At 43.2% G+C, this 15,043-nt stretch overlaps 1 protein-coding gene across 1 annotated transcript in view; it reads left to right on the top strand.

The window, feature by feature from the left end:
- Positions 1–2,297, top strand: part of LOC106602245 (C-type lectin domain family 4 member M-like) — an 8,779-nt gene extending 6,482 nt beyond the window's left edge. Inside the window, exon 6 of the mRNA XM_045716395.1 lies at positions 1,781–2,297. Within this exon, the coding sequence (XP_045572351.1) occupies positions 1,781–1,931 (151 nt within the window). The 3' untranslated portion in view covers positions 1,932–2,297. The remainder of the gene's footprint in view (positions 1–1,780) is intronic.
- Positions 2,298–15,043: the final 12,746 nt, after the last annotated feature.

Below are 15,043 nucleotides of genomic sequence, written 5' to 3'. Positions count from 1 at the left end.
TGCCAGTAGATTGTCGACGTGATTCATGATGATGACTGCTCGTCTAGCTTGCTAGCTAAGATTTTTAAAGTATGATGTCCAATCAAAGCTACGGTAGATATAACGTGATTTGTCATTTATCTGTGGCCAATGACCTTGAGCTTTCTTGGATTGGCACTTTAATGTAAATCTACGGCAGCACCCAAGGGGGCTTGAACTGCCTAGCTTTCTCTGTAGATTCTGCTGTGACGTAGTGTCTCCATGAGTGACAGAACACTGAGCCAATCACGGCGCAATTAAAGAACTCTACCAACCCCTACGCCCGGTATATTCCGCTGGCTGCCCCTCCACCACAGAAAGCACTGAGCTAGGCTGAAACACCTGTATACATGGTATATGGATATTCCCTCTAGCGCATCCCTACACCAACCCAATTCTTTTAGATTTGTGGGAAGTAGTGGACGAGCTCACACTTCAGGAAAAAGGACAGATTATTGGAACTCAACCCAGATCTGAATGTTTGAAAAACCAATATAGCGGACACTGTAGATGTGTTCAAATACCCATACTAACATACTGTATACTACATACTTAATGAGTATATACTACATACTACATACTAGTAGTTCATTTTAGTATACTGTAAACGAACAGTATCGTTTCAGTTGAGCGTACTAGACAGAGCGTCGACTGTCTATCGGAAGTTGAGGCTGTTGCTATGCAACCTCTTGCTAGCTTATTAGCATAACAAATGACTAGCTAAACTTTTTACGATTTCTGGTGAATTCATAAATTAAATTTGGAGTGGCAGCGTGCGCTCTGGGCATTCATAAATCCAGAGCGTTTCGCTCTCGGTGCGTTCAGAGCGCACACTGGACGCTCTGGCCAAGGACTAGGTTTGATCTGAGCATTCAACGGCAGTCAAGCACCCAAGCTAACTGGCTAACGTTGGCTAGCTATGAGAAAACACCTCACTTTGACCGTTTTACTCGCCCTAGCAGAACTGGTTAGGCTGTTTTCATGTTATCCAGAGTGTTGATGACTAACTGTGCTGATCGCAATAATTAAATTATGCTTTTTGCCAACGTTTACTGACACCAGCCATATTCAAAGGGTGTTGAGCGTTTGTAAATTCATCAGTTAATCTGCGCGAGAATGCTGTAAAATCGGAGTAGATAGCTAGAATTAACAATGTCCATTGAAACGCACAACGATTATACCACTTAGTTAACAATGATGTGAATAATCAAGTCAATAAACGTTGGGTAGTTAGATAGCAGATAGTTAATATACTGACTGGCACGTTCGATGTACTAGTAGCGAACTAACGTTATGTAGATAGCTACCATACCGGTACATACTGCTGTATTGCTATGCGATTCGTAAGGATAGCGTAGCAAAAAAATTGTCAGCCAACATAACGTGTAACGTAACTTATTTGAAAAGTCATTACTTTATTACATTGCTCAACATTTTCTTAACATTTTTCATAATTAGTTAAAGTAATGAATAAGTATGTGCTCTCGTCGGACTTCGGCTACATATTTTCTGCCATTTTTTTCTTATCTGAAAACATTGTGAAGCCACGACCATTTTCTAAAGAATTGCATTATGGGCCCTAAAAGTACAGAAACAGAATGTATACTATGTATTTTGGCGAATTTAGTACGACTTCCGGGAACTTTTGGCATACTAACTCTATCCATACTATGACCAATAAGCATGCAATAAACTCAATTCACATCACAAATAGTGCGGTTAGTATGAGTAGTCGAACACAGCTTGTGTGTGTTGTCTCTAGGTACTGGAAGAGTGGACAGCCGGACCATGGTGGTACCAACAACGAGGAGGATTGTGTCGAGGTCTACCATCGGGACGGCGTTTTGGCCAACTGGAATGATGCACCATGCAACCACATGCTGCGCTGGATCTGTGAGAAATTACAGAAATAGCTACATATAGGTCAAATCCACATCTTGTTTAAATGTGTTTATTATATTATCATCTACAACTGTTTGTTGTACATTAACATTTTCCCTAAGATTGTTTAATTAACTGTGAGTACATGCATTTACATGCTACATGGTATTATCTTTCTGTCTTTCAGCTGTAATTCATTTTTGCCAATAGATTATTGGCAGCCTTTTGGATCAGTCACAATACTGTATTGGTTTCAGCCTTCTCCTCTTCCCTCTAAACAGTTTATTCATTCAGTATTACTTCTATGAAATGGTATTGTACCATCTAATCCACTGTGATATATACTTTAATCTGTTTCAATCTGGTGTACAAAACCGAAAGTAAAAGACCATAAGACAGATCTACCGCTTCTTATGTTGCTTATGCCTGCAATCGACCCTACACACACAAACACATGTACGCAATCAGTCACACACAGAAGCATGCACGCACGCATTTAAATTTCAGTAAAGTTTCAGTTTTATAGCAGCATCTATGCCAGGGTTGCCCAATCATTTTCCTGAAGAGCTGTCACGATCGTCTAAAGGAGTAGACCAAGGCGCAGCATGCTTAGAGTTCCACATGTTTAATAAATATGAAAACTCACCAAAACAATACAGATGAAGACGAAGCGTGACGTTCTGGGCTGCTCACAGGCAGCTACACAAACACAAGATCACACAAAGCACAGGTGGGAAAAGGCTGCCTAAGTATGATTCCTAATAAGAGACAACGATAGACAGTTGCCTCTGATTAGGAACCCTACTCGGCCCAAAACAAAGAAATACAAAAATATAGAAAAAGGAACATAGAACGCCCACCCATGTAACACCCTGGCCTAACCAAAATAAAGAACAAAAAAACCCTCTCTATGGCCAGGGCGTTACAGTACCCCCCCCCCAAAAGGTGCAGACTCCGGCTGCAAAACCTGACTCTGAAGGGGAGGGTACGGGACGTGGACCCCGCTCCACCCTTGGCTTCGGCCACTTAGGTGGCGCCCCTAGCTGCGCCGGAGGACTGGTGGGCGACCCTGGCTGCGCCCGACTGGCGGGCGATTCTGGCTGCGCCCGGCTGGCGGGCGACCGGGCGGCTCCGGGCTGGCGGGCGGCTCTGGCGGCTCCGGGCTGGCGGGCGGATCTGGCGGCTCCGGGCTGGCGGGCGGCTCTGGCGGCTCTGGCCCAGGATTCACCAGGCTGGGGAGATATGAAGGAGGCCTGGCCCTGGGCGCAGGCACAGGACTCACCAGGCTGGGGAGACATGAAGGAGGCCTGGCCCTGGGCGCAGGCACAGGACTCACCAGGCTGGCGGGCGGCTCTGGCTGCTCCGGACAGGTGGGCGACTCTGGCGGCTCCGGACAGGCGGGCGGCTCTGGCGGCTCCGGACTGGCGGGCGGCTCTGGCGGCTCCGGACAGGCGGGCGGGTCTGGCGGCTCCGGACTGGCGGGTGGCTCTGGCCCAGGATTCACCAGGCTGGGGAGACATGCAGGAGGCCTGGCTCTGGGCGCAGGCACAGGACTCACCAGGCTGGGAAGACATGCAGGAGGCCTGGTTCTGGGCGCAGGCACAGGATTCCCCCGGCTGGGGAGACATGCAGGAGGCCTGGCTCTGGGCGCAGGCACAGGACTCACCAGGCTGGGGAGACATGCAGGAGGCCTGGCTCTGGGCGTAGGCACAGGACAGACCGGGTCCTGAAGATGCACTGGAGGTCTAGAGCGCATGGCCTGCACAACCCGTCCTGGCTCGATGCCCACTCTAGCATGGCACTTGCGGGGGGCTGGGATGTAGCGCACCGGGCTATGAGCACGCACTGGAGACACCGTGCGCTCCACCGCATAACACGGCGCCTGACCAGTACCACGCCGCTTCCGGTAAGCACGGGGAGTTGGCTCAGGTCTCCAACCTGGCTCTGCCACACTCCCCGTGTGCCTCTCGGGCTTCCTTGCCAGCCGTGTTCCCTCATACCGTTGCCGTTGGTCCTTCTTTCCTGCTGCCTCCGCTCTTCTGAGTGCCTCTACCTGTTCCCACGGGGGGCGATCCCTTCCCGACCAGGATCTCTTCCCAAGTGTAGGATCCCTTGCCGTCCAGGATGTCCTCCCATGTCCAGTCCTTTCTCTCCCTGGCCCAGGATCCTTGCTCCTCCTGGGCACGCTGCTTGGTCCTTCTTTGGTGGGATCTTCTGTAACGATCGTCTAAAGGAGTAGACCAAGGCGCAGCATGCTTAGAGTTCCACATGTTTAATAAATATGAAAACTCACCAAAACAATACAGATGAAGACGAAGCGTGACGTTCTGGGCTGCTCACAGGCAGCTACACAAACACAAGATCCCACAAAGCACAGGTGGGAAAAGGCTGCCTAAGTATGATTCCTAATCAGAGACAACGATAGACAGCTGCCTCTGATTAGGAACCCTACTCGGCCCAAAACAAAGAAATACAAAAACATAGAAAAAGGAACATAGGACGCCCACCCATGTAACACCCTGGCCTAACCAAAATAAAGAACAAAAAAAACCTCTCTATGGCCAGGGCGTTACAAGAACCTTCAAACTCAACTCGAAGCCAGTTCCACTGCAATTTTTCATTGTTCCCTTCTAATCAGGGACTGATGTAGACCTGGCACACCAGGTGGGTGCAATTAATTATCAGGTAGAAAATAAAACCATCAGACTCCGGACCTCGTAAGGGTAAGAGTTGAATACCCCTGCTGTGGAGCAGGGCTCTCCAACCCTAGTCCTGTAGAGCTACCATCCTGTAGGTTCTCACTCCAACCCTGTTCCTGAAGAGCTACTGTCCTGTAGGTTCTCACTCCAACCCTGTTCCTGGAGAGCTACTGTCCTATAGGTTCTCACTCCAACCCTGTTCCTGGAGAGCTACTGTCCTGTAGGTTCTCACTCCAATCCTGTTACTGGAGAGCTACTGTCCTGTAGGTTCTCACTCCAACCCTGTTCCTGAAGAGCTACTGTCCTGTAGGTTCTCACTCCAACCCTGTTCCTGGAGAGCTACTGTCCTGTAGGTTCTCACTCCAACCCTGTTCCTGGAGAGCTACTGTCCTGTAGGTTCTCACTCCAACCCTGTTCCTGGAGAGCTACTGTCATGTAGGTTCTTACTCCAACCTTGTTCCTGGAGAGCTACTGTCCTGTAGGTAATCACTCCAACCCTGTTCCTGGAGAGCTACTGTCCTGTAGGTTCTCACTCCAACCCTGTTCCTGGAGAGCTTACTGTCCTGTAGGTTCTTTCTCCAACCCTGTTCCTGAAGAGCTACTGTCCTGTAGGTTCTCACTCCAACCCTGTTCCTGGAGAGCTACTGTCTTGTAGGTTTTAGCTCCAATCCTAATAATGTAGAGCACCTGACTCCAATAATTAGCTGTTGAAAAGCTGAATCAGCTCAATTAAAACTGAGGTTGGAGCGGAGACCTGGTTGCGCTCCTAAAGGGGGTATCTCTCCAGGAATAGGGTTGGAGTTAAAACCTACAGAAGGGTAGGTCTCCAGGAACATGGTTGGTGTTAAAACTTACTGGAGGGTAGGTCTCCAGGAACATGGTTGGCGTTAAAACTTACTGGAGGGTATCTCTCCAGGAACTTTTTGTACATTTATTTACAAAATGTAGTTGTATGTTTTTTAACATTGAAAAAATTACTTAAAGAAATATACTTTGATTAAAAAGATGTATTTTTTAACATGTGAACTCAGTGAATTACCATTTAGGCTTTCAAACTTGTTGATCTGGTACTAAGCATACAGAAGGTAGGTCTAGTCACAGACACAATTACAGTACTTTACCCCCACATGGTCTGACTCATATCATCACTGTCACGTCCTGATCAGTAAAAGGGGTTGTTTGTTATTGTAGTTTGGTCAGAGCGTGGCAGGGGGTGTTTGTTTAGTGTGTTTTGGGGTTTTGTGGTTTATGTTCTATGTTAGTCTATTTCTATGTTCGCTCTAGGTTTTCTATTTCTATGTTTAGTTGATTGGGTTGACCTTCAATTGGAGGCAGCTGTTCCTTGTTGCCTCTAATTGAAGGTCCTATTTAGTAGGGGTGTTTTCCTTGGGTTTTCGTGGGTAGTTGTTCCGTGTTTAGCGTTGAGCCTGACAGGACTGTCTTCGTCGTCATTATTTGTTATTTTGTTTTGTGTTCACGTTCCTTCAATAAAAGAAGATGAGTTTACACATTCCCGCTGCGTTTTGGTCCACTTTGTATGACGAACGTTACAATCAATCTTAGCCTACCTTTACCAAGAGGTATATATAGTCACATCCAACTTTTGCTAAAATACTTTGAAAAAAATAAAACATCTAAATAAATAAAAATTGCAAGAAGATAAAAGGGTCAAAATGATTGTTTCCTCTGTTTAAAAATACTCCTGCACCCTCCCTCTGCGAGTATAACAACACTGAGACTAGTCTGTTTAAAAATACTCCAGCACCCTCCCTCTGTGAGGATAACAACACTGAGACTAGTCTATTTAAAAATACTCCAGCACTCTCCCTCTGCGAGGATAACAACACTGAGACTAGTCTATTTGCAATGTATAAGTACCCATTAGTTGTAAGTTAGTTCCACTCAAGATACACTTCATTTTACTTATCTAAATCCTGTGTTACACCTAGTAATTACATTGTACTTATGCAGATACTACATGTACTCTTGGTGTACTAGTGGGTTTATCATCCCACTTGGTTGTCACAATGGGTAACGTACACATTAGTTATAAACTACCGTAATTTCCGGACTATAAGCCGCAACTTTTTTCCCACGCTTTGAACCTCGCGGCTTAAACAATGACGCGGCTTAAACAATGACGCGGCTAATATATGGATTTTTCCCGCTTTCAATTTTTTCTTTGACATCTGTCTACAGCTGTATTTTGATTTAAATTGTTATGATTTATAAGTGCACATTTTGAGTATTCCTTATTTGTTAAGTAAATAACGGAGCCAAGAAAAGTGGAACCAACAACTTTCCTGAAAGTTGCATATCACGGGGGCTATTCGATGCTAATGCAGTATGCCACAGAATGTTTTTGTGCTGATCAAGGGCAGTCAAGTCTGGAGTGAACCAAGGACTATATATGTTCGTAGTTCTACATTTTTTGAATGGGGCATGCTTATTTAAGATGGTGAGGAAAGCACTTTTGAAGAACAACCAGGAGTCCTGGGCCATTCTTCCTCCCCTCTCTGTCTTTTCTCTCTTTCTGTCTCTCCTCCTCTCTCCCCCTCTCTCCCCCTCTCCTCCTTTCAGGGCGACTTGCATTCATCTTAATGATCTAACCCTTTTTTTCCAATTTTCGCCTAAAATGACATACCCAAATCTAACTGCCTGTAGCTCAGGACCTGAAGCAATGATATGCATATTCTTGGTATAATTTTAAAGGAAACACTTTGAAGATTGTGGAAATGTGAAATTAATGTAGGAGAATATAACATTAGATCTGGTAAAAGATAATACAACAGACAGAGATGTAGGATTCTAGATGTCATTTAGATGTTGTCCACCAGATGTCAGCAGTGTGTGTGCAAAGTTTCAGACTGATCCAGTGAAGAATTATATCACTACAAAATATTTAGAATCAAGTCTGCCAGGAGTTTTCCAAAATGTGCCGAATCGGTTTTCAAGTACATAACTATAGAGAACATACAAAAATGCTATGGTAATACAAAATGTAAGTTTGCACACTCCCGGGAATTTTATACATGATGGATCATTAGCTTCCCTACAGAAAAGACACTAACCTTCACACGTCTAGATGGCCGGGCAGGGTGGGTGTGGAGCCAGAGGTCAAACTGTAGAACCCAGTTCCTACATTTGAAAATAATATTTTTATATATCTTGTTTAAAGAAAACTGCACTACATTATATCTCTGGGATCCTCAGGATGACAAATCAGAGCAAGATTAATGACTGTAAGTGCATGATTTACCTTCAGACATGAATGTACCAAACCAGTTGCTGTGATTAAAGTGTTTTGTTGATGTGTACTATCCTCAAACAATATTTGTTATCTGTAATAGCTACTGTAAATTGGACACTGCTGTTAGATTAACCCCTGTGCGGCCTCCGTCCCGTATGCGGGATGGACATCCAGCGAAAAATCCTATCGCCATTAGCATAACAAAATGTAATACTTTTTTTTTTCAATATTTTTTTCAAATTATATCGTTTTATAGATACACCTCTCCTGAATCGAACCACGTTGTCCGATTTCAAAAAGGCTTTACAGCAAAAGCAAAACATTAGATTATGTTAGAGGAGTATATCGTAAAAGTAGCCACATAGCCATTTTCCGACCAACCATATGCATCACAAATAACCAAAAAACAGCTAAATGCAGCACTAACCTTTGACAATCTTTATCAGATGACACACCTAGGACATCATGTTACACAATACATGCATTCTTTTGTTCGATAAAGTTCATATTTATATATAAAAACAGCATTTTACATCGGTGCATAACGTTGACTAACTATTTTCCCTCAAATGCATCCGATGAAACAGCGCTACAATTTACTAAATTACTATTCGAAAACATTTTAAAAATGTAATATTGTCATTCTAAGATTTATAGATGAATATCTCTTGAAAGCACCTGTAATGCCAGATTTAAAAATAACTTTACTGGGTAATCACACTTTGCGATAAAAGGGGATGCGATACTGTCATAGTCTGTGTATGTAGGTGGCAGGGAAGTCAGAGGCAGGAGAAAACAGAGTGGTTTAAAAATTGAATATTTATTTCCAAAACCAACGTAGAAAAGAATCCGGGTAAAACAATAACCCGTCGCACACCGATATAGAAACAACACGTACATAACAAACAAACAATCACCGACAGAGAAATGAGGGGAATCAGAGGGTTAAATACACAACATATAATTACTGGGATATGAAACAGGTGTGTAAAGAGACCAGACAAAACCAATGGAAAATGAAAAACTGATCAATGGTGGCTAGAAGGCCGGTGACGTCGACCGCGAACACCACCCGAACAAGGAGGGGCATCAACTTCAGTAGAAGTCGTGACAGATACTCAGAACAATAGGCTAGCAATACAGGTCAGCGCCATCTTGGAACAATCGCATATCAAATCTAGTCTTGTATACTATTGTCAATAATCCCTTACCTTTGATTATCTTCATCCTTAGGCACTTCCAGGAATCCCAGGTCCACAACAAATGTATTTTCGTTCGAAAAAGTTCATCCTTTATGTTCCATTAGCTTGTTGTTAGCGCGTTCTGAAGGCTGCACCAAAAGCTCCGACGTGCGCGGGGCTACTCTTTCAACAAAATGCATTTTTTTCTTATTTAGGTTCGTTCGAACATGTCAAACGTTGTATAACATAAATCTTTAGGGCCTTTTTCAACCAGAGCTCCAATAAGATTCAAGGGGGACGATTGCATTGTCTTTATAAACGTTTCGAAAGGGGAGGGTAGCCAGGGGCGCCGGCGTCATAATGGTGATGGCCCTCTCCGTGTGACCACGTTCCACAGCGTGTCATTCTGTCAGTTTTCACAGTAGGAGACTCCAATCACTTTGTAAAGACTGCGGACATCTAGTGGAAGCAATAGGAAGTGCTCAATGAACCATAGCTCACGGTGTGATTAATAGGCAACGTGATGAAGTTGAGTCCACAATTCAGAATTCCACTTCCTGTTTCGATCTGTCTCGGGGTTTTGACTGCCATATGAGTTCTGTTATACTCACAGACACTATTCAAACAGTTTTAGAAACTTTAGGGTGTTTTCTATCCACAAGTATTAATTATATGCATATCCTAGCTTCTGATTTTGAGTAGTAGGCCATTTAAAATGGGCACGAATTTTTTTCAAAATGCGCTGTGGCGCCCCCTATCCTAGGCGACCGTCAAGAGGTTAACAAGAAATTCAGCTTTCTGCCCATATAAGACATGTCTATGTCCCGGAAAGTTGGCTGTGTTAACAACACCATTCTAGTCACATATCGCATGTTGAGCAGCAACCGTCCCGTATAAGGGACACCAATCCCGAGAGCAGGGCTGCCCAACCCTCTTCCTGGAGATCTACTGTCCTGAAGGTTTTCAGTCCAACCCTAATTTAGCATTTCTGATTCAGCTAGTTAAGGTCTTGTTGAGCAGCTAATTAGTAGAATCAGGTGTGTTAAATTAAGGTTGGACTGAAAACCCACAGGATGGTAGATCTCCAGGAAGAGGGTTGGGCAGCCCTGACCTAAAGGTTAAGATAGCTAGGTGAGACAGCCACATATCACAGTCTATTATACAGGATAGAAACATTGCATTCACAAAACATCAAGAACACCTTCCTAGTATTGAGTTGCACAACCACAACTTTTTTTATTTTTCAGTTATCTTGGTAGCAATAAGTGAAAAGAGCAAATGGGAATCAAGCATTTCAAATACAGGTACAGCCTGTTCCTTTTGGGTCAAACTGAATTACGTACCATGTATTTGTTTGTTTGCCAACAAGGTTTTTGAAATGCAGTAATTGCCTCCAAGCAGCGTACAGGTCATGTTTTCTCTAAATAAGGAACAGGTCTATCCTTTACACACACAGTGACACACACACAGTGGCACACACACACACACACACACACACAGTGACACACACACAGTGGCACACACACACACACAGTGGTGCACACACACACACAGTCGCATACACACACATTGACACTCACACACAAACACACACACAGTGACACACACACACACACACACACACACACACACACAGTGGCACACACACACACACAGTGACACACACACACACACACAGAGTGAGACACAGTGTGACACACACACACAGTGACACACACACACACACACAGTGACACACAGAGTGACACACAGAGTGACACACACACACACACAGTGACACACACAGTGACACACACACACACACACAGTGACACACACAGTGACACACAGAGTGACACACACACAGTGACACACAGAGTGACACATCCACACACACACACACACACACACACACACACACACACACACACACACACACACACAGTGACACATACACACACATACACAGTGACACACACACACACAGTGACACACACACACAAACACAGTGACACACACAAACACAGTGACACACACACACACACACGTACACACACATACAAACACAGTGACACACACAAACACAGTGACACACACAAACACAGTGACACACACCCAGTGACACACACACACCAACACAGTGACACACACACACACACAGTGACACACACACACACACACACACACAGTGACACACACACACACAGTGACACACAGTGACACAAAGTGACACACACAGACAGTGACACACACACAGCGACACACAGTGACACGCACACACACACACACACACACAGTGACACACACAGACACAGTGACACACATACACAGACACAGTGACACACACTCACAGTGACACACACAGTGACACACACACACCAACACAGTGACACACACACACACACACACACAGTGACACACACACACAGTGACACACACACACACAGTGACACACAGTGACACAAAGTGACACACAGTGACACAAAGTGACACACACACACAGTGACACACACACACACAGTGACACAAAGTGACACACACACAGTGACACACATTGACACGAGACACACACACACACACACACACACACACACACACACACACACACACACAGTGACACACACACAGTGACACACAGAAACACACACACACAGAAACACACACACACAGTGACACACACACAGTGACACACACACACACACACACAATGACACACACACACACACACACACACAGTGACACACACACACACACAGTGACACACACATACAGACACAGTGACACACACATACACAGTGACACACACACACACACAAACAGTGACACACACAGTGACACACACACAGACACAGTGACACACACACAGACACAGTAACACACACACAGTGGCACACACACACACACTGTGACACACACACACGGTGACACACACACGCACACACACGGTGACACACACACAGTGACACACACACACACGGTGACACACACACGGTGACACACACTTCCTCATTCTACCTCCATCATTTAATTATCTCTAATACACTTCTTCTCTCACTCTTACCCTTTCTATCAGTCCATCTATTCTGTCATTCTCTAAACCTTACCCTTTCTATCAGTCCATCTATTCTGTCATTCTCTAAACCTTACCCTTTCTATCAGTCCATCTGTTCTGTCATTCTCTAACCCTTACCCTTTATATCAGTCCATCTATTCTGTCATTCTCTAACCCTTACCCTTTATATCAGTCCATCTATTCTGTCATTCTCTTAACCTTACCCTTTATATCAGTCCATCTATTCTGTCATTCTCTAACCCTTACCCTTTATATCAGTCCATCTATTCTGTCATTCTCTAAACCTTACCCTTTCTATCAGTCCATCTATTCTGTCATTCTCTAACCCTTACCCTTTCTATCAGTCCATCTATTCTGTCATTCTCTAACCCTTACCCTTTATATCAGTCCATCTATTCTGTCATTCTCTAAACCTTACCCTTTCTATCAGTCCATCTATTCTGTCATTCTCTAAACCTTACCCTTTATATCAGTCCATCTATTCTGTCATTCTCTAAACCTTACCCTTTATATCAGTCCATCTATTCTGTCATTCTCTAAACCTTACCCTTTCTATCAGTCCATCTATTCTGTCATTCTCTAAACCTTACCCTTTCTATCAGTCCATCTATTCTGTCATTCTCTAACCCTTACCCTTTCTATCAGTCCATCTATTCTGTCATTCTCTAAACCTTACCCTTTCTATCAGTCCATCTATTCTGTCATTCTCTAAACCTTACCCTTTCTATCAGTCCATCTATTCTGTCATTCTCTAACCCTTACCCTTTCTATCAGTCCATCTATTCTGTCATTCTCTAAACCTTACCCTTTCTATCAGTCCATCTATTCTGTCATTCTCTAACCCTTACCCTTTCTATCAGTCCATCTATTCTGTCATTCTCTAACCCTTACCCTTTCTATCAGTCCATCTATTCTGTCATTCTCTAACCCTTACCCTTTCTATCAGTCCATCTATTCTGTCATTCTCTAAACCTTACCCTTTCTATCAGTCCATCTATTCTGTCATTCTCTAAACCTTACCCTTTATATCAGTCCATCTATTCTGTCATTCTCTAAACCTTACCCTTTCTATCAGTCCATCTATTCTGTCATTCTCTAACCCTTACCCTTTCTATCAGTCCATCTATTCTGTCATTCTCTAACCCTTACCCTTTCTATCAGTCCAAGATTTTTGTTGAATGACTAAATGTATGACCATAAGCACATGGTTTGGAGGGCTCTATGATATCGGTCTTAATATAGTATATTTAAATACGAGGGACATGGAATCACCTCAACAGAAGAGAAGACCACTGTTGCAGCTTCAACAATACTAATGTATATTTTCCTAATGAGTTAGACATAAGTTAAATACAGTAACACAGTATAAAGGTATTATATGTGTGCAGTAACTGAGTATTACAATATTAACATTGTTGTTACGTAGGACTTGCATTGAGTTATTACATTAGTGAAATAAGGAACGGTCACTATTCCTTGTGTACAGTACTTACAAAAACTCAGCTCATTGCTATGCATTGAAAATGCAAGTATAAAAGTATTATGTAACATGCTAATAAAATGTTGCTCCAAAAGTAACTATGATTTCATTACACAGGCATAAGAACAGCTTAATGTTAAGTGTTACTGAGAATGCTAACAGTAACTAAATATCCCAAAACTGCTTTCTTGAATCAACTACAGCCAAGGTATGTGGAAAATCATGTTGTTGTTTTTTCTGAGTAAAGTATCCCTTTAAAGAGGGTATAGTGTTTGAAACAAGAACACTTACCCTCAGATGGAAGGAGGTTCAAAGTTATTTTTGCCAAGCATCCAACTTGCTGTTTGCAATGTTTGCAAATGGCTTTGAATTACTCTGCAGTCTTTCCAGTGTATCATAAAATTAATTGCAGCTTTCAACTTTTTCAGTGACCTGTTGACAGAGTCATACAGTAGTTGAGCGTTCAACTTATTAATACTTATCTGTACAAAATATCATTGGTACATTTTTTTTTACTTCATTATGTTCACCTTGGGCAATGGACATTCAGGAGAATGGACATACACAGAATGTTCACATAGAAATGTATTGTGTAGCTCCAATATGACTGTCAGATAGATTGGAATAGTATAGGAGATTGTGTGTCCTCTATTCATTCTATTTCTATATTCAACATGTAGATACGGTCCAGCCATTAGTGGAAGGCAGCCAATAGTTTCAGAAAGGTAGTCACGTCCTGAGATCTGTGTGTAACATGAGGGATTTACACATAAATATACGTATAATTCCTGTAGACAAACTACACCACCTGTTTAGTACTTGAGGTGAGGTCCTCAGGGCTATTCTAAACATATCAGGTTCTTTACATCAAGGACTGGAGCGTGGGAATCAGACAACAGTATCGGGATGCAACCACAATCGCAATTTTCAGTGTCACAAGGCAGACACAGAATCTCCATAGGCCTACATCATTCCTATGCATCAGCTCTATAAGCTCTGTACAACTGTCCTAAAAGACAGACTTCAATATCGGAACTTAAATAAATTTCACAAGGTTTATCCTCCTGAGACTCAGCAATACATGTGTGTCCTCTCTAGTGGACATCAGTTCTTGGTCCGTGTCTCTGAGGCCGTACAAGCCACTGTATTAACTGGAATTGATGTCCTCACCCCCGCTGAAATCTAATTATCATAATCATTTTTTTAATCCTCAAAAAATGTGTCAGTTTAAACTCGAGTGAACAGATTTTTTTGCATTGGATGCGTCTCAATCCAACACATCCGCCGATGTTGCACTTCCGCATCTGCGGTGAAAGGTGAAAGAAAATGTATTTTTATTTATTTATTTCACCTTTATTTAACCAGGTAGACTAGTTGAGAACAAGTTCTCATTTCCAACTGCGACCTGGCCAAGATAAAGCATAGCAATTCGACACATACAACAACACAGAGTTACACATGGAATAAACAAAACATACAGTC

Source organism: Salmo salar, chromosome ssa04 (genome assembly GCF_905237065.1).
Source record: "Salmo salar chromosome ssa04, Ssal_v3.1, whole genome shotgun sequence".
Classification (NCBI taxonomy): Eukaryota; Metazoa; Chordata; class Actinopteri; order Salmoniformes; family Salmonidae; genus Salmo; species Salmo salar.
This window is presented reverse-complemented; position numbering and strand designations above follow the sequence as displayed.